We start from the raw sequence: 20,888 nt of genomic DNA, 5'->3' as shown, positions 1-20,888 counted from the left end.
CTCCCACACTGGGGGAGGTTCCTCATGAACCTAAGGAGGTGCAGCCATAGGGAAAACTCACCAAATGAATGATCTGAAATGATCACTTGGAAGCAGGTGGGTGGAAGGGAGCTGACAGGGTTCAGCTGGGGCAGCAGCCCAGGGATCTCAACCAGAGGAGCTGGAGCACCTGAAGCCTGGCAGAGGCTATGGGGCTCTCCTGCTCTGCACAGGCCTCACCTGCAGCTGACTTTCTCATGATACACTACGCACAGGTGGGCACGATTAGAGAAATGAAATATTTTATTAAAACTGGTTCATCTCAATGAGCCATGACCAAGAGTAGGGTGGCAGTGCCGTCCACCCCCACTTGTCTGGTGTGCTGTGCTCAGGCCATTGTGGCTGCCTGGAGCAGCGGCTGTCCCTGAGGTCCTGCAGGGCGCTGGCAGCACGAGGCTGTCCAGCCGTGCAGGAGCGCCAGAATTCCCTACAGAACAGGGAGTGCGGCTGCTGGTGAGCCAGGGCATCAGTGCCTGTGGAGGGGGCAGAGCTGTGGGCCTTGGTCTGTGTCCACTCGTCAGTGATTTGAGGAGAAGCTGAATTCTTCTCTTGTATTGGAGTCTCAGTTTCTGTCTCCTGGTCAACCATGAGGGGAGCAGCTGAATTTTTCTCCTCTTCTGCCACACTATCTGTCTGTGTCTCCTGCTCAGCATATTGAACAGCTGAATCTGCCTCTTGTGCCCAGGACTCAGTCTGGGTTTCCTGTTCCACACGATGAGAGGCCTTTCTCTGAGGGTCAGAAATTACTTTCCTCGTGGAGGCCTGGAAAGAGAGTTGGGGATTTGTAGAGGTCACTGGGCTTCCCCCAGCAGCAGCCACTGGGACAGGAGTGCAGGAGCTGCTGGGCCTGCAGCGCTGTGGGCAGGGAAGGCCTCGTCCAGCCCTCTGTGCTTGGCCCTCACCGGTTCTGGCCCCACCGGGCCGCTGCTGGCCCGGCGGCTTCTCACGGGTCGGTGCTGGCCACGGGCTGTGGCTCTGCTGGCCAGCATGGCCGGCTGCAAGGAGCCACCAGGGCGGGACTTGCGTCCCTGCGGGCCTTGTTCCCGCCCCCCCTCGTCCGGGCTGAGACGGCTGTCGGTACCCCCCGAGCTCAGGGAGCTGCGGGACGATGTCAGCCAGGACACGGACCGGGTCTGGCTGCCCTGGGAGCTGCGGGACGATGTCAGCCGGGACACGGACCGGCCCTGGGAGCTGCGGGGCAGTGTTAGCCGCGTTAGGGACCGGCCCTGGGAGCTGCGGGGCAGTGTCAGCCGGGTTAGGGACTGGCCCTGGGAGCTGCGGGGCAGTGTCAGCCGGTGCAGGGACCGGCCCTGGGAGCTGCCCTGAGGCTGCTGCAGCTGTGGGCGGGAGGAGGAAGAGGTGCGGGATGGAGGCAGCTGCTTGGGCAGGGTGCTGGTACAGCTGGTGCCATCCTCCCGTTGGCCTTTCCCTCTGTCTCTCAGCTGGTGCCTCTCCTTGGGGCTCTGGGGACTGGGGTTCTGCTCCTCCATGGCTCCTTTTCCACAGGTGTCCTGGGAAGCTCCTGGGGGGCTCCTTCCTCAGCAAGGTGGTTGAGTTGGAACCCCAGAGGGGTTCCTTAAACACCCCACAGGCAGGATGTGACCCTGCTGTGTCACAATGGCCCCTTGGTGTCATGGGGCTTGCAGTGTCACAACAGCCCAAGGGCACCATGAGGCCCTGCATCACCCAATGCAGTTATCAGGTGTGTTGGGTTTGCATGGCCAGGTTTTGGCAGCAAGGGACTACTGGGGTGGCTTCTGTGAGAAACTGCCAGAACTTTCCCCATGTCCGACAGAGCCAATGCCACCGGCTCCAGGATGCACCCACTGCTGGCCAAGGCTGAGCCCAGCAGAGATGGTGGTGACACCTCAGGGATAAAAGATTTAACTTCAGCCCATGGGAAGGACTCACGCTGGAGAACTTCATGGAGCACTGGCTCCTATGGGAGGGACCCTACCTTGGAGCAGGGGACAGAAACAACATGTGAACTGACCATGGCACTCATTCCCTGTCTCCTTGTGATGATGGGAGGGAAGATGGAGAGCCCAGGAAGGAAAGGGAGGGAGGGGAAGTGTTTTTAAGATTTGTTTTACTTCTCATCATCCTGCTCTGATTTTGATTGGTAATTTATTTTCCCAAGTTGAGTCTGTTTTGACAGTCTGGAGAACAGGCAGAGAGTCTGCAGGCCTGCTTGCTCACCAGTAGGAATTCCTGCAAGGAAAGATGGAGTTCTGCAGGCTTCTCCAAGGCGCACACAAGGGAAAACTGACCCCAGTGGGGCAGCATGCTCCCCTTTCCTCACCAGCCAGGCAGTGGTGCAGGAAGGAGCAGGTGACTAGAGCAATCTGACTTTATTGGTGCAAACACTGGGCTTGGGTGAGTGGAATATTCCCAAGTGCTTCCAGGAAGCTGCCCAAGGTGCAGGGGTGCACACAGCCAGCAGCCCACTTCCTCCAGGTCTTCCTGCTGTGGAGTTCAGTCTTCATGAATGTTGAAGAGTTTTGCTACTTCATTGAGGTCCTCATGCTCCTCCCCATCTTTGATTATCTGGAAGAAGGAGAACACATTAAATCCTGCGCATCCTGTAGAGAGCCAGTGCTGCAGGACTGTCACAGCCAATGCCAGGAATACCTTGGATCCTCTCTGAAGCACCAGACTGAGACAGCCACAACACAACAGCACTTTCTACACCCAAATTCACATGGGAGTCTTAAATGTACCATCACCTGCCTACAGGAAAAGCAGGAAAACCAACCTCCTGTCCCTACGGCATTTGTTTCTGGGTTTCCCTTTACAGCCAGGGAGAAAAAGTATTATAAAAAGTGATTCAGCTCTGCAAAGAAGAGCCTGGCCCTGACTTGGAGCCAGGATACCTGGCTTGAACCTGCAACTTTTAGAAAAGATGAAGAGACCACGGATTTAGGGTCAGGACTGCTGAGGAAGGGAGGGAGGAAAGGAGGACGGCAGGAAGGAAGGAAGGCAGGATCTCCCATGGGGATGGCAGAAGCAATATGTTTCAATTGCATCTTCAGATTAGATATCAACACTTCACCATGAATAGTTTGTCTTGGGACAGATCATCCAAGGGTAGTGTGGGATCACTCCCATGGTTCAAACAACCAAAATTCTTCAAAGGTTTTAAAACCTGACCCGAGTCTGGCTCAGCTGAGCTGAGAGGTCTGGGCCAGGCCACAGGGGTGGGGACACACCAAGCCCCTGCTCAGGGCTGCACCAGCCCAGCTATGGTGGCTGTTTCTGAGATGGTGACATTTGAGACTTTTTCAGACACTTGGCCATGGGACAAAGCAGCACAAAAATGGAACACTTCGCTCCTGTGCTGTCACTGTGACTCCAGCCTGTACTACAGACCTGGAATTTCAGCCATGCCAAGGCAAGGCTTAGAGCACACACCTGATTCGAGTTATTTCTGTAAAAAATTTGCAAACAATTCAAAAAAGCACAGGGACAGTTCCCCTAATTCACCCAGAACAGTGCTCCCATTGGATATTGCCCAGCTCTGCACCAGACAGAGCATCTGCCTTTATTTATCCTCACTTTGAATTGACAGATTGATTTTTCCACAAGAAAAGCCCCACTCTAACACACCCTCCAGTCTGCCATCCTCGCCCTGCACTGACCTTCCGAGCAATGGGCATCCTGTTGAAGATGTTCCACAACACAATTCCCACCACGACTTTATCCCTGAGGTAGAAAATGACACCTTTGCCGTAATCTTCTCCTTGCTTTGGGACTTGAGGCATTGGTGAAGAGCTTTGAGAGATCTGAACTTCTGAGGCTTCCGCTTCTGTTTCACTCTCAGATCGAATTCCAGTCCCTAGGGCAGAAATAGGAGGAGTCACACACCCAGTGCAGGACATGTGATGATGAGAGCAGACTAAAGAGCATGTTCTGCAGGAGCATGAGGTGTTTCCCAGAAGTTAAGTTTCATTAACAAAAGGATGAAACCATCCCAACATGGAGCATAACACCAACAATCCCCAACTTCCACCCCCAAATGCAAAGGAGAGCACAGTCTGCTTCCTCCAGGCAGCGGATACAAAATAAACATGCTTGGATCCAGAGTCTCTGTTGTCCCAAACTGATCATTTTATTGCTGTGGAGGAGATCAGACTTCCCTGAGAGAGGCTGCATGGCAGTAGAGGTGTTCCCTGATACCTTCTTGGAGGAATGTTTTAATCACATTTTAATATAAAAGCCAGCCTTTAAAGCTTGGTGGAGAAATGAGACAGCAGATTGCTGTTTCCTCATGCTCTCAGAGGTCAGGGTGACTCTGTGGTCCCCACACCAGCACGTGCAGGAGCTCCCCAGTCCCTACCTGACTGTTCTGTTGCACTTTTTGGCGTGTCCTTCTCTGTCGCCTTGGCAAACACTCCCACTGTGGGCAAACTGCTGTCCACGAGGCCAATGGCTTCGTACCCCACGTTGGGGCCTAGGTCACTCCTAGGAATGAAGTGGGAACAAAGTAATTTGTAGCAGTAGTGAGACAAATCCAAGGCAGTCCCATCCATCCGTGCTCCACTCCTTACTCCAGCATGGCGTGGGCAATGCTGGACACTGACACACTGACTGAGACACGCAGGCTACTCTGCACACACAGGTGGAACAAGGAGTCAAGACATAACAAGCCCATGGCCGTGAGCTTCAGAAAAACCTGCTCACTGGCCAAAACTTTGAAATCCTTCAGGCCTGCTCCCTGGGAGGCAGCTGGAGGCTTCCCAGCTTCTGGAGTGCTGTTACCCATACCAGGCTTGGCAGCATGGACAATCATTCAGTGAATATTTTTGAGAGCATTTAGAAAAGACTAAAGAGAAGAAAACCTTGCCCTAACACCTTCTTGAACTGGGCACCTGGATCTGAACCGGGGTGCTGATAGTAGATAAAGCAGCTGTGGTTTGGGACCAGTAAGTAGCAGGTGTCTGAAGTGTTTCCCAGGATGCTGAGGAAACAGGTGCATCACAAACCATGAATCTATGTACAACACAACCTGCCTGGCCAGAATCCTCCAGCACAGACTGGGGTTAATGCAAGCAACACCAGTAACATGGCAGCTGTGATCAGCTGGAGCTCAGGAGGGATCAGTGAATGATTTGGGTTGGAAGGGACCTCAAAACCCATTTCATTCCACTCTTCTACCATGGGCAGGGACACCTTCCGCTATCCCAGATTGCACCAAGGCCCATCCAGCCTGGCCTTGGACACTTCCAGGGATCCAGGGGCACCCACAGCTTCTCTGGGTACCCTGTGCCAGGGCCTCATCACCCTCAGAGGGAAGGATTTCTTCCGTATATTGAAGCTAAATTTCCCCTCTTGTCAGTTTGGAGCCACTCCCCCTTGTCCTGTCACTCCAGTCCCTCTCTGGCTTCCTTGCAGCCCCTTCAGGCACTGGAAGATGCTGTGAGGTCTCCACACAACCTTCTCTCCAAGAGGATCAGGATCCTGAGCACACTGACAAAATGCATGAGGAATTCCTGTCATTTCCTAGCTTTTCAGCACGGGGGAAGGAAGTGTCAGTCTTTGAGGGCTGGCACAGTGTGACACCTGCCAACAAACACGGGGCTGCAACTACACAGCCCTCCACCTGCATTTGGTCCTGGCTGAGAGCATCCCAGAGGAAAGCACCCGTGGGAAATGGCTGTCTTTGTCCTTAGCTGCACTTGATGACCTCTGAAGTTTTTCCCAACCTCAAGGATTCTGTGGCTCTATGTTTCTTGTTTAAAAGTGAAGTGAGAAATGAATCCAGGCAGGACAGACCAAGAATTCAGATAAGTGACAGCAAGTCATAAATAACTATTTCTGTGGGAATTTCCCTGAAAAAAACTAAAACTCTTTTACCCATATTTGAAATCCTGTTAATAAACAGGATTTGGGATTTTTAATTGGGCTAAACTAACAGCCTTTTGGATTTTAATTTTTTGTGAAGCTTTTTGTTTTGTTTTCTCATTCATTTTGTTTTAAAAAGAACTTCAGGAAAATACAGCAAATTTGCCCATTTTCCTGATACCTCTCTCTGGAAAACAAACTTTCAGTACACCTGGATGCAGCAATGCTTTGCCACTAAAACATCAGTTCAGCAAAAGTGCAACACTCAGACCCACAGACTGGACTGGGGAACTTCAGATAATCATAACAGAAAGCTGCTGCTAAATTCAACCTGTAAATCAGTCTGCTCTGAGGAAGGGGCTGTTCTGTATTGCTCCTTGCTCTGCGGAATGGGACTCGTTCAGGGAGAAACTGGGATCTGCAGGAAGGGAAAGCACTTGAGAGAGGTGAGGGCAGAGCAGCAAATGCTCAAACACCTCCCCGGCCCTGAGCTTTAGGAACATGAAGCTGTACAAGGTGTTTGCTGAGGTGATTTCACTCCCCTTGGGAAACAGACACTTCTCAAGGTGTATTCTGTCCAAGCTCCTGCAACATGGCCACACATGGAACCCCCAAAGAGGAAAGGACTGTTACCAGAACATGGACTGGTGCCAGTAGGGCTTTGCAGCTCCTGTCATGTTTTCTCCAGCCAGTCTTCCGCTCACCACGGCGTGATCATGGTGCTCCACACGCCTGCGGCCCAGTTTGATGTCATAAAAACAGGCAGCATCCCCTGCCTTGGAGAGAACCATCCTATGAGCACCATGAAAGGGAAAGCTTCCACCAGTGCCCCAACAAAAAACATCGGGAAGAGAACAAGTGGAACAAGGAACTGAGTTTTTCTGAGAAACCCCAAACACCACCACTACCTCATCCCACTCTCTGGACTACACAACTCCCAGTTTCTCAGCATTTTTCCCCGATGTTTGGCAAAATAAACCAGCATGAGGTACGTTTTCCAGAGGAATCAAAGTATCAACGCCCACCAAGGGACTCTTATGCAAGCAAGTGATCCAGGCTATCTTTAGGTTACCCCAACTCCTCTTACACAGCATAAATATTCCAAACTTGCCGTGGTTACCACGGCAACAAGGTGGCTGCAGCGCCTGACCATGCTCTGGGCCTGCGCTACAACTGCTCTCCTTACTCGCTCCTGTTCACTTCCTTCACCTCCTCCTGTCACTCTGTGTGTCCCACTACAGCAGCAGCAGCACTGGGAAGCTGTGCCCACATTCACCACCCAGATGTTGTAGGAGGCTGTGCCCACACTCACCACCCAGATGTTGTGGGAGGCTGTGCCCACACTCACCACCCAGATGTTGGAGCGTGCCTGCAGCTCTGCGTTCACCCGGAACCCCCCAAAGTCCGAGTCCACCTCCAGCCCCGCTGACTTGGCCAGTTCCACATTGGGCTCCAGCCCCACTGCAGCCACAATGTGATCTGTCTCCACCTGTTTGGGAATGTATAATTAGGATGTTAATTCCCTGTGTGCCCCTGCAAATGTGACCCTCTCCCTGCTTTCCCATTTACCTTCCGGCCGTCCTTCAGTTTAATCACCAGCCGGTTGCCGGAGACAGAGACTGATTTGACCACGGCATTGGGCAGGACATTGACCCCCTCTGGAAACAAACACAGGACACCTCACTGCCTGCTCAGGGCTGGGCAGATTCCCACCTACAGCAGGTGGTTGGTGCAGACAGATGCCGCGTGAGGAACCAAGACAGAGCCCACCCGAGCTTTGCTGCATGTGCTACTGCAGCTCTGGGGGAAACAGGACGAGAAACCCAGCTTAAAAGTCTGAAAGCTGCTTAAAAGACAATCCAAAGTACATCTCATGATGACAAGGCCACATCCAAAAGAATTCCCTAAAACAGGTGTTCAGGAACTAAGGACACTCAATTACCTATTGCTGTGCCACAGCCAGGCCGAGAGGCCCAACAACGCAGCTTGCAAAAAAGAAACTAACTCAGACCTGTAGATTATCAGGCCCTGCAATCCACACTCCAGTGACATTCCTACTCCCTCTCTCCCTCTCCACTTCCCAATGCACAGGATTATTTTACACTTAATGCAGGAAATGGAAAAAGGTGTCTTGGATCTTACTGACTTTATCAGCTAAATACTACAGCAGCTGGCCTGACCCAGGTGTGTGCATAGACACAGAGATCATTCCAGGGAAACAGCCACAGGGAAGGAAAGCCTCCCTGACATCAGCAAGCCTGTTTGCTCAGCCTTCCCAGAGAAACTGCCAAGAAGCCCAGGATTCATGGCAGCTTTGTGCTGCCCAAGCTCCCTGAACTGCAACTTCCCCTGTGCTGCACCTGGGCCACTTTGCAGGGCGCAGCCCTCCCAAGGCTCCAGGGACAGAAAGGAACTGGATGTCCCCAGGAGCAGCTACCCGGCAGCCACCAGCCCAAGCCCGCTCAGTAGCTTCACCTCTTCTGACTTTCTCCGTGGTCCAGTTGCTCAGGTATTCAGGCAGGACTTTGCCCATGTTGCCGTTCTCTGGAAACAGCTGGATCACCTCCAGGCCTTGGGTTCGTGCTGGAAGAGAAGCATGGAGCAGCAAGATGTTGGAATACACACTTTACTTTACACAAGGAGCTTGACAGAAGTTTCCAAATCTGGGAGTTCTGACTCCCAAGGAGTCACTAAGTGACTGACTACTGTTTCACATATACCTGCAAAGTCTAGATAACAGACTTTTAGGAAAAATGCTTGGTATTTTGGCAAAAACGTAAAAAAATTACCATAAAGGCCCTACGCACACACTGACAGTTAGAATCCAGCTACTCACCACCTCTTTGAAATCACAGAATTATGGACCGCTTTGGATTGGAAGGGACCTTAAAGATCATGCAGTTCCAACCCCAAAATCATAGTTTGAGGGTGGCATTGAGCACAGAGAACAAATGTAACTTTTCAGAGGGTGGAATGACTTTGCAGCTCGCACTGGCCCGCAGAGCTCCCACCTCTGTCATCAGGGGATGCTAATGAGGGAGAGACTGGGAAAACCTTGGCCACAAAGGCAACAAAACACCCATGTGTTGTTTCCTTTAGGCAAACACAGAGTCTGTGCAGAAACTGAGCAGTTGGGGACTGAAAAGAAGTTTCTAATGTGAGGCTGCTGCCAGTCAGTGCCTCTCATAGCTGGGGACACGCTCACCTCTCCTTCCCAGAGCACAGGCCAGCTCGCTGCCGAGGAAACCACCACCAATAATTGTGATGGACTTGACTTCCCTGGAAATCTTCTCCAGCCTTCGGAAGTCCTCAATCTGAAAGAACATTTACCCCCATTTCCAATCCTCTCTAACAGGAATGGCAGCATTGGTCATACTCAATGGCTTTTATTCACTTTGGAAGGTGCAGCAAAGTCACACAGGAGGGAAAATTTACAAAAATACCTAAACTCCATCATCCCACATACTGTTACAGCTCTCAGGCTGAGGAAAGCAGGTGAGTGGTTGAGTAGACTCTACCCTGGTTTCCTGCCTGGGAAAAAGAATAAGCAGGCAATGGATTCCTGGGCATCATCTGAGGGAAGCATCTGAGTCAAGGCAGGACCATCCCAACCCAAAGCAGAAGAGTTTAAAAACTGAAAAGAGTGGTAAGTGGCTCTGATTTATTCAGCCTCACTGGGGCTGGCAGCACCTGGAGATTACCTTTCGGAACAGAGTCAGCCTTTTCTGCACGTCCTTTCCTGCTCTTTCGATGGCAGGCAGCTTCCTTGGGGATCCCCCTGTGCACAACAAGGAGAGAAGGGAGACTATTGACACCACAGCCATGGCACTGAATATCCAGACAGCGCAAAGCTGTCTCTGATCTCTATTGTGCTTCCCAAACTGTTCCAGTATGGGAATATCCCAGTATCCCTGTTGCTGCCTGAATGTCCCAGAAAATCCCAGATGCAAGGCAGGTGAAAACCCCAGCATGGCTATCTGCACAACTATCCTTCAAGTGACTGCTCCACATCATGTTCGACACTATAGAGACTTCTCAAATACAACCAAAGAATCATGGAATGGTTTGGTTTGGAAGGAACCTTAAAGCTGATCCAGTTCCACCCCCTGCCATGGGCAGGGACACCTTCCACTGTCCCAGGCTGCTCCAAGCCCCATCTAGCCTGGCCTTGGGCACTGCCAGGGATCCAGAGGCAGCCACAGTTTTTCTGGGCAACTTGTGCCCAGGAAGAATTCCTTCCCAGTATCCCACCTAACCCTGTCCTCTGGCATTCCCCATTGTCCTGTCACTCTAGACCCTTGTCCAAATTCCCTCTCCAGCTCTCTTGGAGCCCTTTTAGGCACTGAAAGGCTCAAAGATCTCCCGAAAGCCTTCTCTTTTCCAAGCTGGACTCTCCCAGCTCTCCCAGCTTGACTCCACAGGGGAGGTCCTCTAGAGAATTTATCTCTAGCTAAATGTCACTGAAATAAAAAGCCTGGCACAAGACCAGGAACAAGAGAAAAAACACAGCACCTACCAGTGGCAATGAGACATTTGTCATAGGATATCTGGGTCCCATCACTAAGCTTCACTGTGTTCCCTCTGACATCCATGTGCACAACCTGCAAGGTGAACCCAGCTGAGCTCGAGCTCTTCACTTCATGGATTACTGAGCAGAGGTACAAACTTGGAATTAACATTCTCCCACCTTTAGGTTTAGGGTGGGGGCAGGAGTGGGGAAGTGAGAGGACTGGAAGTGGTAATTGAGACAACTTCTTTGAGAGTCACCATAACTCAGGTTGATCTTCCCAAGGTCTGACTGTGAAATGGGCTCAGACACAGCACAGCTCAGCAGGAAGAGGAATCACTGGCATTTATCATGGCAACATACAAACAACCGAGGATATAAGTATTTTAGAAGGTTCACCATAAATTTCTCCACCTTCCTGCTGCTTCAGCACAGTGCTCCTGCTCACCTTATCACCCACTACCTCGATCTCTGTGCTCTCTTCACCTCATCCTCCAGCCCACACAGCCCAGTTCCCACTGTCACACCCTGTCTCTAAGGTCTACGTATTTTTGTCCCATGCCCAGACTCCAAACTTATCCTTCTCTCTTCCTCATCATCTTCCCTCAGCTCACTGCTATTCCTCCAACTCCAGTGGTTCAGTACCAGCTTAGAGTGCAGGTTCTGTTCAGGAAGAGCTGTAGGAACAACAGCCAGTGCTGTACCCACCTTCTTGCCAGGCAGAACTGCCACCCCACCATTCTCCACAGAAGGCAGGTCCTCGACAGGCACGTAGAAAGACGGCGGCTGGAAAAAGATACTGAGAAAAGCTCCATTACCAAACAGGTTCCCCTTGCTCTGGGATACCAGAAATCCAGCTGTTCAGCAACTCCAATTAAACAAAGACAGTTCTGTGCATCCACAACAAGCTCCATAATTATTTATCTATTTTTAAGAATTAGGGTCTTCACACTGTTGAAGTTCTAGGGTTTGGATCACGGAATCATAGAATCTGTCAGGTTGGAAAAGATCATAAAAGTCCAACCACCAAGTAAGACTTAATCAGAGAAGTCACAAAAATAAAGTATGATCCCATGTCCTTGGACCTCGGCTCTAACCTGTGGAGCTTCATCTTTATCAACTTATTTCCCAAGACTCCTGCCCATAGAGGAGCATATCTAAGGGGAATCACAGCAAAGTTCAAGAGGTATTGAGTACTGAGCTAGCTCTTGTGGGAAGCAGAATTCTTCAACCCCTGCTAGCACCAACACACCCTTCCCTGCCCTCAGTGCTCCACTGGCTGATGGTTCTCTCCCAAGAACAGTTTGGCCATTGTCACCTTGTCACTAACCACTTCCTTTGCCCTGTCACCTGCAGTGCCATGTACCTCCTCTCCTTGCCGTTCCACTGCTTGAACCGCAACGTCTCTGTCACGTCGGGATCATCAGAAAACCACAGTTCTTTGGAAAGGGGTGGACGCATGTAGGGGAGGGCAGGATCTTCAGACACAATCAGCACCTTTAATTGGCCAGGAAACATATCCGCTGGAGCAAGAGCAGGCAAACAGGAGCACACACAGACCAGGACAGGATGGAGCAGGACAGCTCTTACCCGCGCACCAGGGTCACGGGCCCGGATGGATCTGGCAGCAGCGAAAGCAGCAGTTCCTCCCCCAATGAGCAGGAAAGGGACGTGGGATGGGACCTTGGGAGGCATGCCCGGAGCTGCAGGTGACAGATGGGACAACGTACTGCAAATACAGGCACACAGCCCAGCCCCAGGGCACAGAGTATGTCACCAGGGGGCCTTCCACATTCAGACTTCCTTTGGAAATTGTCCTTCTTCTGCCCCAGTGCCCTTCCCAAGAACCCCGCTGCTGCTTCCCCCAGAGCTGCTCCCTGCAGGAATCAGTCAGATTTCAGCAAAATGGTTTTTCTAAGTAAGCCTGGAAATCTGCGCTGGCCAACCCGTAAGCAGTTTATAAGAAAGGGCAAGGCACGTTTTTTGGTAATTTTGTTCAAGGAGACAACTTTTGAGTTGCCTGCAGAAGGCACCTCCTCCCACAGGCAATCCTGTTGCTGAGAAACATGCGGTTAATCCATGGGCAGGGACAAACCAGGCAGTTAAGTACTGGCACCAGAACTCACCTGCTGTGCCCTGAGGAGCAGCACCTGCATCTGAAAGAGAAGAAAGACATAGCTTAAGTCAGCGAAGCATAGGCTGTAATTTGGGAGCTGCAGTTCAGGGCTCACTCGAGGATGAACAGGCTCTCCACTAGCCAGGGAAGGAGGCTTTCTGGAATCAGTGTCCTTGCCAGACAATGCAAAGGTAAAAGCCAGAAGCAAGGTTCACTTTTTTTACCACAGAAGGAGTAAATGGCAGAAATCAGCCCCAGGAGACATCCTACTTCATCCTCAGGATTGTCTGTAAAACAGCCTCTTTTGGGTCATGGAACTTCATGGGTCACTGTTTTCTGTGCTGGGAAGTCACAGAACAACAGAATCCCAGAATGGGTTGGACTGGGAGAGATGTTAAAGCTCATCCAGTTCCACCCCCCTGCCATGGGCAGGGACACCTTCCACTAGACCAGGTTGCTCCAAGCTCTGTCCAACCTGGCCTTGAACGGGAATTCGAAACAATGGCACACACTGAGAGGTGCAATCCTACAAAGGCACATCTGTGATTCCAGAGAGGCTCTGTTCTGTTTGTTTTGGAGGCCTCAGGCTCATGAAGAACAGAGCCAACCCCCTGACCTGGCAGGCTGGTACCCACCTGAGGCAGAGGACTGATCGTCTTGGGTTTGCCTGGTGATCCTCGCGAGCCGGCTGGCGTATCGCTCTTTGCTCTCCTGGATTGTTTTGTACACCTGCAGACAGACAGGAGACTTTTACCTCATGCACCTTACAGCACCAAGGCACCATCCTGCTGCTGCCCCTGACAGGCTTTTGTCCATCCCACGTGCTGGAAAGGCCAGTGACAACACGTGGGGCAAAATACACCTCCCTGGACAAAGTGCCCATTGAGAATGTGCTCAGAAAATGACCTGCTCCCCAGGTGTAATGAGCCTTGGATGTCTGGCTGCTTCCCAGAAGCAATGAACCTTCCTGCAGGTGTTTGGCTGCACACCTGTTCCAAGGGGAACCAGCTCCAGTGAAGGAAATGCAGCCAAACCAGCCCCAAGACCACATGCAAGCTGGGCCATGACACAACACAAGACTGCAGAAACAGAAGACAAATCCAAAGAAAAGCAACTCCCAGCTTCCAAAGCCCAGAGCAGCTGGGCAGAGCCAGCAACCTGACTGGCTTTCTCTAGGCACACTGGTGGCAGGACAGCCCTGACATCAGCACGGCCTTGAGCCATGGGAGTGGGGCTGTTCCAGGCACTGGCCCTTCGATGTGGAATCTCTTCCAGCTGAATGCTGACCTGTTTGTTTGACTGTGAAACTCGGGATACAGCATAAGCAGAGCCTGCATGTACAATTTACTGGTACAGACAAGGAGGAAACATCTCTTATATCACATTAACTTACAAGAAAAACTGGTAATGGACAGGAGCTGAAGACACTGGGAGTGCTGGGAGCAGGTCAGAATCCAGTATTTTTCCCCAAGGGTAAAAAAATTAGAGGGAAGCAAACCTTTCTTTGAGGTAAAACCCAGCCTTGCTAATAATCTCTATCATGTGCATGACATCAAATTTCATTTGCCAATCCTCACAAGCTGCTGTTTTATAGCAAATAGTTTTAAACAAGAATGAAGGAATTTAATACCAGGCACAAAAAAGAGCACAGGACAAAAGCCTGTCCAGGGAACTGGACAGAAATGTTGGAAATATTAGAAAACAAGAACTTGTCAGTGTTTAGAAGAATTAAGATAAAGGTATTTTTAAAGCCTTTTGCTCAAAGACAGAAAAGTCAAGGTTAACAAACCACCTCTGCTTTTACAAGCAGAATCAGGAAGGTTTTAAGCGAGTCCAAAGGGCAGCACACAACAAATTAAATCCGATCCTTTAGGAAAAAACACTATTATGCACAGGCAAAACATCAGATCAGGCCTTAAGGATAAATATTTCCAATGGGACAATGTCAAGTTCTTTCTAATTAGAAGCAGAAATATACTCTGCCAGGACATGGGGTGATGTTTCAGTGCTCTTCCATGAGGAAATCACCAAGTTGGACAAGTTTTCTTTCCTTCCCTTTAGCACAGTTATATTCAGGTATTATTTCCTTTTCTGCATGCCAAGATTACTGATATCAGGAGAGGTGCACTAATTAATAATTTGTGCCCTTACACAGTCACAAACAAAGATGGCCAGTTTGAGTTTAGATTTACTCAATGTGGCAAGGTTAATTCTAAGGCAGGTTTCTCCACTAAGAACTGCACCACCCGAGAATATTCAATTTGTAACCTTAAATTATTTGGCAATGTCCCTTGAAAATTAGGTACCTGAGGCCAGGGAGTACAAAGAGGGCTGGAAGGAAGGGCTGAAAGAAGGGCTACAGGGTGGGAGGTACAGACAGGTGCCCACCCTCCCACCCCACAAACCCCTTTAGTGAAGCATCTTACATAAACTCCTGTCCCAGTGACTGCTCCTCCCATTATTAAGTATAACAAGAGGTTGTTGCCAGCTTTGCCAGGAACACCTGAAGACGTCAGGGATCTAGAAGGGCATCTTAGCTGATGGCATTGCAAAACTGCAGGGGAAGACAGGCAATGGAAGAGAAGAGGGAAAGAGCTGAATATTAGGAAGGATTCTTGATTAAACAGGTCTTGGGAAAAGCAGAGTGTGCTTTGTAATTTCAGCTACCTTGTCTGCCAAAAAATAAAAAAAAAAAAAAAAACGGGCAGCAGGGCACAGGAAAGAATTATATTTAAAGGAGATAGGAAAATATTTTTCTTCCATGCACTGTTTTGATTTTTTTTTCCTCTTTCCCAGGAGCTTCCTTTGGAGAAAATTGGGATTTGGAACTTTTAATGAATATGATCATCCTAGAGAAAGATCTTGCAAACAAAGATTTGTGTGGTGTAAACTTAGGATCTATCTTGTCATTTTCTCTTTCAGTGACGCTGCAAACCTTTATCCTTTTTAAGTAGAACATAAATACTCCCCAGCTGGGGGTTGATTTGGTATACTTACACAAGTTAAGCAAATGTTCTGAACTGAGATTTGGCAAGGAATTGTTTGTCCCATACAAGACAACAGACAAGAGCTGTGCCTGGTCATAACAAAAAAACCCAAGAGTGCCTTTAAGTTAAAAAAACTTAAAAGGTAACTGAAATTACAGTTAAATCCTAAGTAATCATAAGAAGTTACTTTCCATTTAGCTCCCCTTGAAGCTTTCTGAAGGAGGAAACAGGGATAAAGCTACAGAAATCAAAGGCTGAGTAAATAGAGCTGGAATACAGCAAATGCTCGACAGGAAAGATGGACTGCAGCTTCTTCCCAGGAACCACCTTTCTACTTACATAGGCACCTGCTCCTAAGGTGGACAAGCCCATAATAAGGACAAAAACCGAATTACTGCCCTTTTGCCCAGGCATGCCTGTGCTAGCCATTTGTCTGCTCAGCTGTAGGTCTGGGGGCACATTCCAGCGCTGCAACAACGTGCCTAAAGAACACAATTTATTGGAGAAACAACACAAAAACACTGTCAATACAAAGGTAAGTCTGGAAATTTAGAGACTAAGTAAGTTCTGAACCCAAACAAACTCCTTGTTTGGAAAACCCAGCCCCACATCTGAGCAACCACAGGGCATTACCCTGAGCCACAACAGTGTGCTCCGGCAGCTGTGGAGACCAAATTATCTGTAAAATCAAGGGGTAACTGAACTAACTGATAGCAGAGGCATCTCTAGGCAGCTGGAAAGGCTGCCTGCAGCTGGAGCCTCCAGCCTCTCTGGGCTGGCCGAGCACAGAGATGTGTATTGGTGGTTCCAACACCTTCTCCAGGCCCTTCCTGTCCGAGGATGCACCTGGCTCCAGCAAAAGCAGGAGCCAGGCCAGGGCGGGCGGCAGGGATGGTGACACCGGCACCAAACTCCCTCTGCTCACACAGCTCATTCCACCGGGATAAACCACCAGCCAGCAAGGAACGGGGTTTTGCTGGCAAAAAGGGCATCCCCGGTGGAAATGAGCAGATCCAGATGCAGGCACCTCTCGCCGTGCAAGCCGGACGAGGAGCACCCGTGGCTGAGCCGCTGCACCGCGTTTGATTTCTCCATCACCAGATCAGCCAGCGGCCGGCCCAGTTCATCCCTGAATGGAGCGATGCGGGGGACGGCTCCGAGCGCTGCTCCCAGCACCGCCGATGCTCCCGGGAGAGATTTGGGCTCTCTCAATCCCCACCTCCGCCTGCCCATGCCCGGTGAGAGCAAAACCCGCTTCACCCCTGCCTGAAGGCACTTATTTGTGACAAAAACCACAGCAAAGCCAGCAGCACCCGAAAAGAGACCGAGGTCCCAACCAGCTCCGGGTCACTCACGCTGTCCCAAACACGTTCCCGAAGCATCCGCGCCTCCGCCGCCCGCGCCCCCTCCCGCAGCGCCCTGGGCACGGCCGTGTCCGCACCGATCCCGCGGGATGACCGCCCGGCCCGGTGCCCTCCGCAAACCGCGGTCCCGGCCGGGATCGGCCCCGGGCCTGTGCCGGCCGCGTGCCGCAGCGGCGAGAATCGCGCCCGGTGCGCCCCGGTCCCGGCACTGACCCGCGTAGGCGCGTCCCCGCGGCGGGGGGCGCAGGGCGCGCGCCAGGCCCGCGCGGCAGCGGAACATGTCGCCGGTCGCCGGTCCCTCGGTCGCGGCCCCGCCGGCCCGGCCCCGCCGCGCACGCGCCTCCCGCCGCTTCCGGGCGGCCGCTCCGCGCCGCCGCATCGATGGTGCCGCTGCCGACATGTGGCGGCCGCCCCCCCGCCTCCCGCGCCCGCTCCGCCGCGCCGCCGCCACTGGGCCCGGCCGCCGCCTGCTGCTCTCCACCCCCATCTTCTACGCGAACGGGCCGCCGCACATCGGACACCTGTACTCGGCGCTGCTGGCCGACGCGCTGCTCCGCCACCGCCGCCTGCGCGCCGCCGGCCCGGCCCGGCTCTGCACGGGTCAGCGAGACCCCCGGTCCGAACCCCTTCCCCCGGGGATGACCCCTTCTGCCGGGGCTGACCCCCCTCCCCGTGTCCCCAGGCCCCTGTGTCCCCGCGGGGCCGCGGGCTCCGGCCTCTCCCCACGGCCCCGCGGCCTCTCTCCGTTTCAGGGACCGACGAACACGGGCTGAAGATCCAGCAGGCCGCGGCCGCGGCGGGGACCTCGCCTGCGGAGCTCTGCGAGCGGGTCTCGGGGCTCTTCCGCCAGGCCCTGACCCAGGCCGGCGTCGCCTACACCGACTTCACGCGCACCAGCGAGCCCCGGCACCAGCGAGCCGTGAGGCACTTCTGGGGTGCCCTCCGCGATGGAGGGGTGCTCTACAAGGGCTCCTACGAGGGCTGGTACTGCACGCCCGAGGAGAGCTTCCTGCCCGAGAGCCAGCTGGCCGAGGGCACGGATGCCCAGGGCCGCCCCTGCAAGGTGTCCTTGGAGACCGGCCATGAGGTAACGGGCTGCGGGAGCACTGCGTGCTCACCTGCTGCTCTGCTCCAGCCAGATTTGGGGTGTTTAATGCTTCCCGTAGGCTTTTATTAATTTGTGTTGGCTGACACTCACCTGTATTTTAGTGGAGTGTCAGAGAGCTGCCAGACCTCTGGCAGGTGCACATCGCAGCTATGTGCAACGGGAAGGATTCAGCCCCTTCTGAGTCCACAGGCTGTCAGCCTGGGAATGGTGTTCTACAGGAGTGTTGACAGAAGTTAGCTGAACAGGAGGATAAGGGTGTATTTCACTGAGGGGTTCCGACTTTCAGACCTGTTTTGTGAGACAGTTCAGTTTGCCCTCTGGACACTTAAACATCTCTTAAGTGGATTTTGGCCCTGCCTAAAGCACTGTAACATCACCTGCCTGAGGTCAGCCAGAATGGGTGTGCCCAGGGGTGTGGTACCTTCCCGAGCATCTCTCTGCCACTGTTTTCTTAGAAGGTGTGCAATTACACGATTTGATCCAGCAGCTACACATAATCCTGCTCAGAGCTTAGCACAGGTTATGCTCCTGTGCTGTTTGTATGAGGCTGGGATGTGGGAGCGTTGGCCCACACAGAAAAGGCTATATTGGCAAATAGGAATTATTGAGAAAGCACCTAAGATAATTGGGGAAAACATAAGTTTCCAGGCAAAGTAATAATTCTTTAGACTTAAAACAGCAGACTTCAAAGTCAAGCATACCCTGAGAATACTTCCTGGCTTCGCCTGTGTATTAAACTGTCCAAGGAAACGGGAGTGTGCATGGAGAAGAGAAGCTCTTGCAGTGTGGTGAGAAGGGATGGGAGGGTTTATTTCCAACCTGAAAGAGGCAATTGGGCAGTTTGTTCCTTGGATAATTTGTGAAGGAAAAGGGGGAGTTTGTACATGCCATAAACCCCAGACTTCTGGTGAGTGAGTGGGTTCTGGCATCCAGTGGAGCCTGGGGCTGAGGATGTACAGCTTGTCTTTGATGATGCTCTTCAGGTCTTCCTTGTACACTGCAAGATTGCTGACCCAGCCATGGATGCCTGAGTGCCTTACACAGCTCACTTGTACTACATCCACCCACCAGGTTTTCACTGGTTTAGTTGAATGTGTCATTTAATGGCTTTAACTGTGGGGGAGAAGTGCTGTCAGTGCTGTAAGCAAACAAAGTTAGTGACTTAGATGCATTAAAGCATAAACTGAGGAAAAAGATGAGTATGGCCCCAGGAGAACAAAGGCAGGCACTAGGAGTGGCAGTAGGGCAGGAATTACAGTGTCATTTTGTCTTTTGATTTTCCACTATGATTGCAAAACTACATTGTCAAGAAGGTGTATTCTCATCTCCCTAACTCCTTTCTGATGTCACATCAGCCTGGCAGGTGGAAAGGTGTTCCTTCCTACGGTTACCAGTATTTTTAGAAACAGGATGCTTAACCATCTCAGGTGCCTGAGAGTCCTCAGGTGTGTTCCTGGGGATGCCAAGGAGGCACTGTCTTGGGTAAGAAGGTTGCTGCTAGTCATGGAAAGGTGCTGACAGCTTCCCATGGCATGGGAGGACATGCAGATACGGGCAGTGTGCGACAGCCTCCATGCTGAGAACAGTGCGTGCAAATTGTCAGCCTGTTCTTGGGGCCATAATTCTTTCCTCTCCTGCTGTTCCAGGTGCACTGGACCAAGGAGGAGAATTACATGTTCAGGCTCTCAGCTTTCCGGGATCCCTTGCAGAACTGGCTCCGGGACAACCCACGTGCCATTTTTCCTGACCCTTTCTACCAGTGCGTTCTCCGCTGGCTGGACGAGGACTTGCCAGACTTGTCGGTGTCGCGTGAGCGAAACCGGTTGCAGTGGGGCATCCCTGTGCCCAGTGACCCCACACAGACCATCTACGTCTGGGTGGATGCCCTGGTGAACTACCTGAGTGCGGTGGGGTACCCCGAGAGCCACGGCGCGTGGTGGCCGGCTGTGCACCACGTCGTGGGCAAGGACATCCTCAAGTTCCATGCACTGTACTGGCCGGCGCTGCTGCTGGCGGCAGGGCTGGAGCCCCCTGAGCGTATCCTGGTGCACTGCCACTGGACTGTGCGGGGCCAGAAGATGTCCAAGAGCCTGGGCAACGTGGTGGACCCCAGCGTGTGCGTGGGGCAGTACGGCGTGGATGGCTTCCGGTACTTCCTGCTGCGGCAGGGCGTCCCGGAGAGGGATTGTGACTATTACGATGAGAAGGTGGTGAAGTTGGTGAATTCAGAGCTGGCAGATGCGCTCGGGGGGCTGCTGAATCGCTCAACAGCCCCCAGCATTAACCCCAGCAACACCTACCCACGCTTCTCACAACCCTGTTTCCCAAAGGTCCCGGATTCCAGGGAGGTAAAAGGCACAGGCAGGGTGTGTGTTGAGGACTACAAGCTCGTGGCAGCAGTGGCCTTGCTGCCTGCGCAGGTGGACAGTTATTTCAAAGGCTTCCAGATCTACAAGGCTTTGGAATGCATTGCCCAGTGTGTGAGGCAGACCAACGGCTTCTTCCAGAGGCACAAGCCTTGGAAACTTGACCGAAGGGATGCTGCAGAGCAGCTCTGGCTGGACACCATCCTCCATGTCACGCTGGAGTGCCTGCGTGTGTATGGGACGCTCCTGCAGCCTGTGGTCCCACACACAGCAGACAAGCTGCTGTCCCGGCTGGCTGTTGGGCCAGGAGAGAGGGGTCTCTCTGGTCTGACATTCCTGGCACGCTATGATGGAAAGCCATGTCCCTTTGAGGGGAGGCAGCTGGGACCTGACACTGGCATCTTGTTCCACAGGCTGGGCAAGTTGGAAACTATGAAGAAGAGAAAGCAAGAAGCTCAAGTCCCTGACAAACATCTTCTGTGAATAAAAACTTCTCGGAATTCCTGGAAAACACTGTCTCTGTTAAAAGTACTTTCCTCCCATTCCTGGTGGTGGTGTGG

The 20,888-nt window shown here is 52.2% G+C and overlaps 2 protein-coding genes across 7 annotated transcripts; one reads left to right on the top strand and one right to left on the bottom strand.

The window, feature by feature from the left end:
* Positions 1 to 264: 264 nt before the first annotated feature.
* Positions 265 to 17,395, bottom strand: AIFM1 (apoptosis inducing factor mitochondria associated 1). Of its 6 annotated transcripts, XM_053955338.1 has the most exons (19): positions 17,068 to 17,171; positions 15,830 to 15,972; positions 13,139 to 13,232; positions 12,514 to 12,543; positions 11,978 to 12,090; positions 11,754 to 11,884; positions 11,096 to 11,186; positions 10,397 to 10,481; positions 9,582 to 9,658; positions 9,086 to 9,194; positions 8,356 to 8,463; positions 7,450 to 7,538; positions 7,193 to 7,369; positions 6,514 to 6,656; positions 4,376 to 4,500; positions 3,678 to 3,874; positions 2,342 to 2,586; positions 942 to 2,250; positions 265 to 801 (listed from the first exon to the last, which is right to left on the bottom strand). In XM_053955338.1, the coding sequence occupies exons 1-17, from the start codon at positions 17,132 to 17,134 to the stop codon at positions 2,515 to 2,517; spliced, it is 1,851 nt and encodes a 616-aa protein (XP_053811313.1). In that variant the 5' UTR covers positions 17,135 to 17,171; the 3' UTR covers positions 265 to 801; positions 942 to 2,250; positions 2,342 to 2,514. The 6 variants fall into 6 exon arrangements, with proteins under 6 accessions (XP_053811313.1, XP_053811316.1, XP_053811312.1 ...); XM_053955341.1 differs by lacking the exons at positions 15,830 to 15,972; positions 17,068 to 17,171 and adding exons at positions 14,930 to 15,057; positions 17,376 to 17,395 and having other exon boundaries at positions 942 to 2,586; XM_053955337.1 differs by having other exon boundaries at positions 942 to 2,586.
* On the top strand, positions 17,222 to 20,839 carry MARS2 (methionyl-tRNA synthetase 2, mitochondrial). Its single transcript, XM_053955343.1, has 3 exons — positions 17,222 to 17,454; positions 17,607 to 17,941; positions 19,609 to 20,839. The coding sequence occupies exons 1-3, from the start codon at positions 17,253 to 17,255 to the stop codon at positions 20,809 to 20,811; spliced, it is 1,740 nt and encodes a 579-aa protein (XP_053811318.1). The 5' UTR covers positions 17,222 to 17,252; the 3' UTR covers positions 20,812 to 20,839.
* Positions 20,840 to 20,888: the final 49 nt, after the last annotated feature.

The sequence above is a fragment of the Vidua chalybeata genome, chromosome 14, assembly GCF_026979565.1.
Source record: "Vidua chalybeata isolate OUT-0048 chromosome 14, bVidCha1 merged haplotype, whole genome shotgun sequence".
Taxonomy (NCBI): Eukaryota; Metazoa; Chordata; class Aves; order Passeriformes; family Viduidae; genus Vidua; species Vidua chalybeata.
The sequence above is the reverse complement of the archived record's forward strand: the minus strand, read 5'-3'. Positions and strand labels throughout refer to the sequence as shown.

Excerpts from the sequence above, each read along its gene's own strand:
- AIFM1 (XM_053955337.1), bottom strand. The coding sequence starts at position 17,134 with ATGTTCCGCTGCCGCGCGGGCCTGGCGCGCGCCCTGCGCCCCCCGCCG. Across the intron at positions 10,482-11,095 it reads CAGTTCTGCCTGGCAAGAAG|GTTGTGCACATGGATGTCAG; the intron begins GTGGGTACAGCA and ends TTCACCTTGCAG. Across the intron at positions 7,539-8,355 it reads CACGGAGAAAGTCAGAAGAG|AGGGGGTCAATGTCCTGCCC; the intron begins GTGAAGCTACTG and ends GTTTGTTTCCAG.
- MARS2 (XM_053955343.1), top strand. The coding sequence starts at position 17,253 with ATGTGGCGGCCGCCCCCCCGCCTCCCGCGCCCGCTCCGCCGCGCCGCC. Across the intron at positions 17,455-17,606 it reads CCCGGCCCGGCTCTGCACGG|GGACCGACGAACACGGGCTG; the intron begins GTCAGCGAGACC and ends TCTCCGTTTCAG. Across the intron at positions 17,942-19,608 it reads CCTTGGAGACCGGCCATGAG|GTGCACTGGACCAAGGAGGA; the intron begins GTAACGGGCTGC and ends CTGCTGTTCCAG.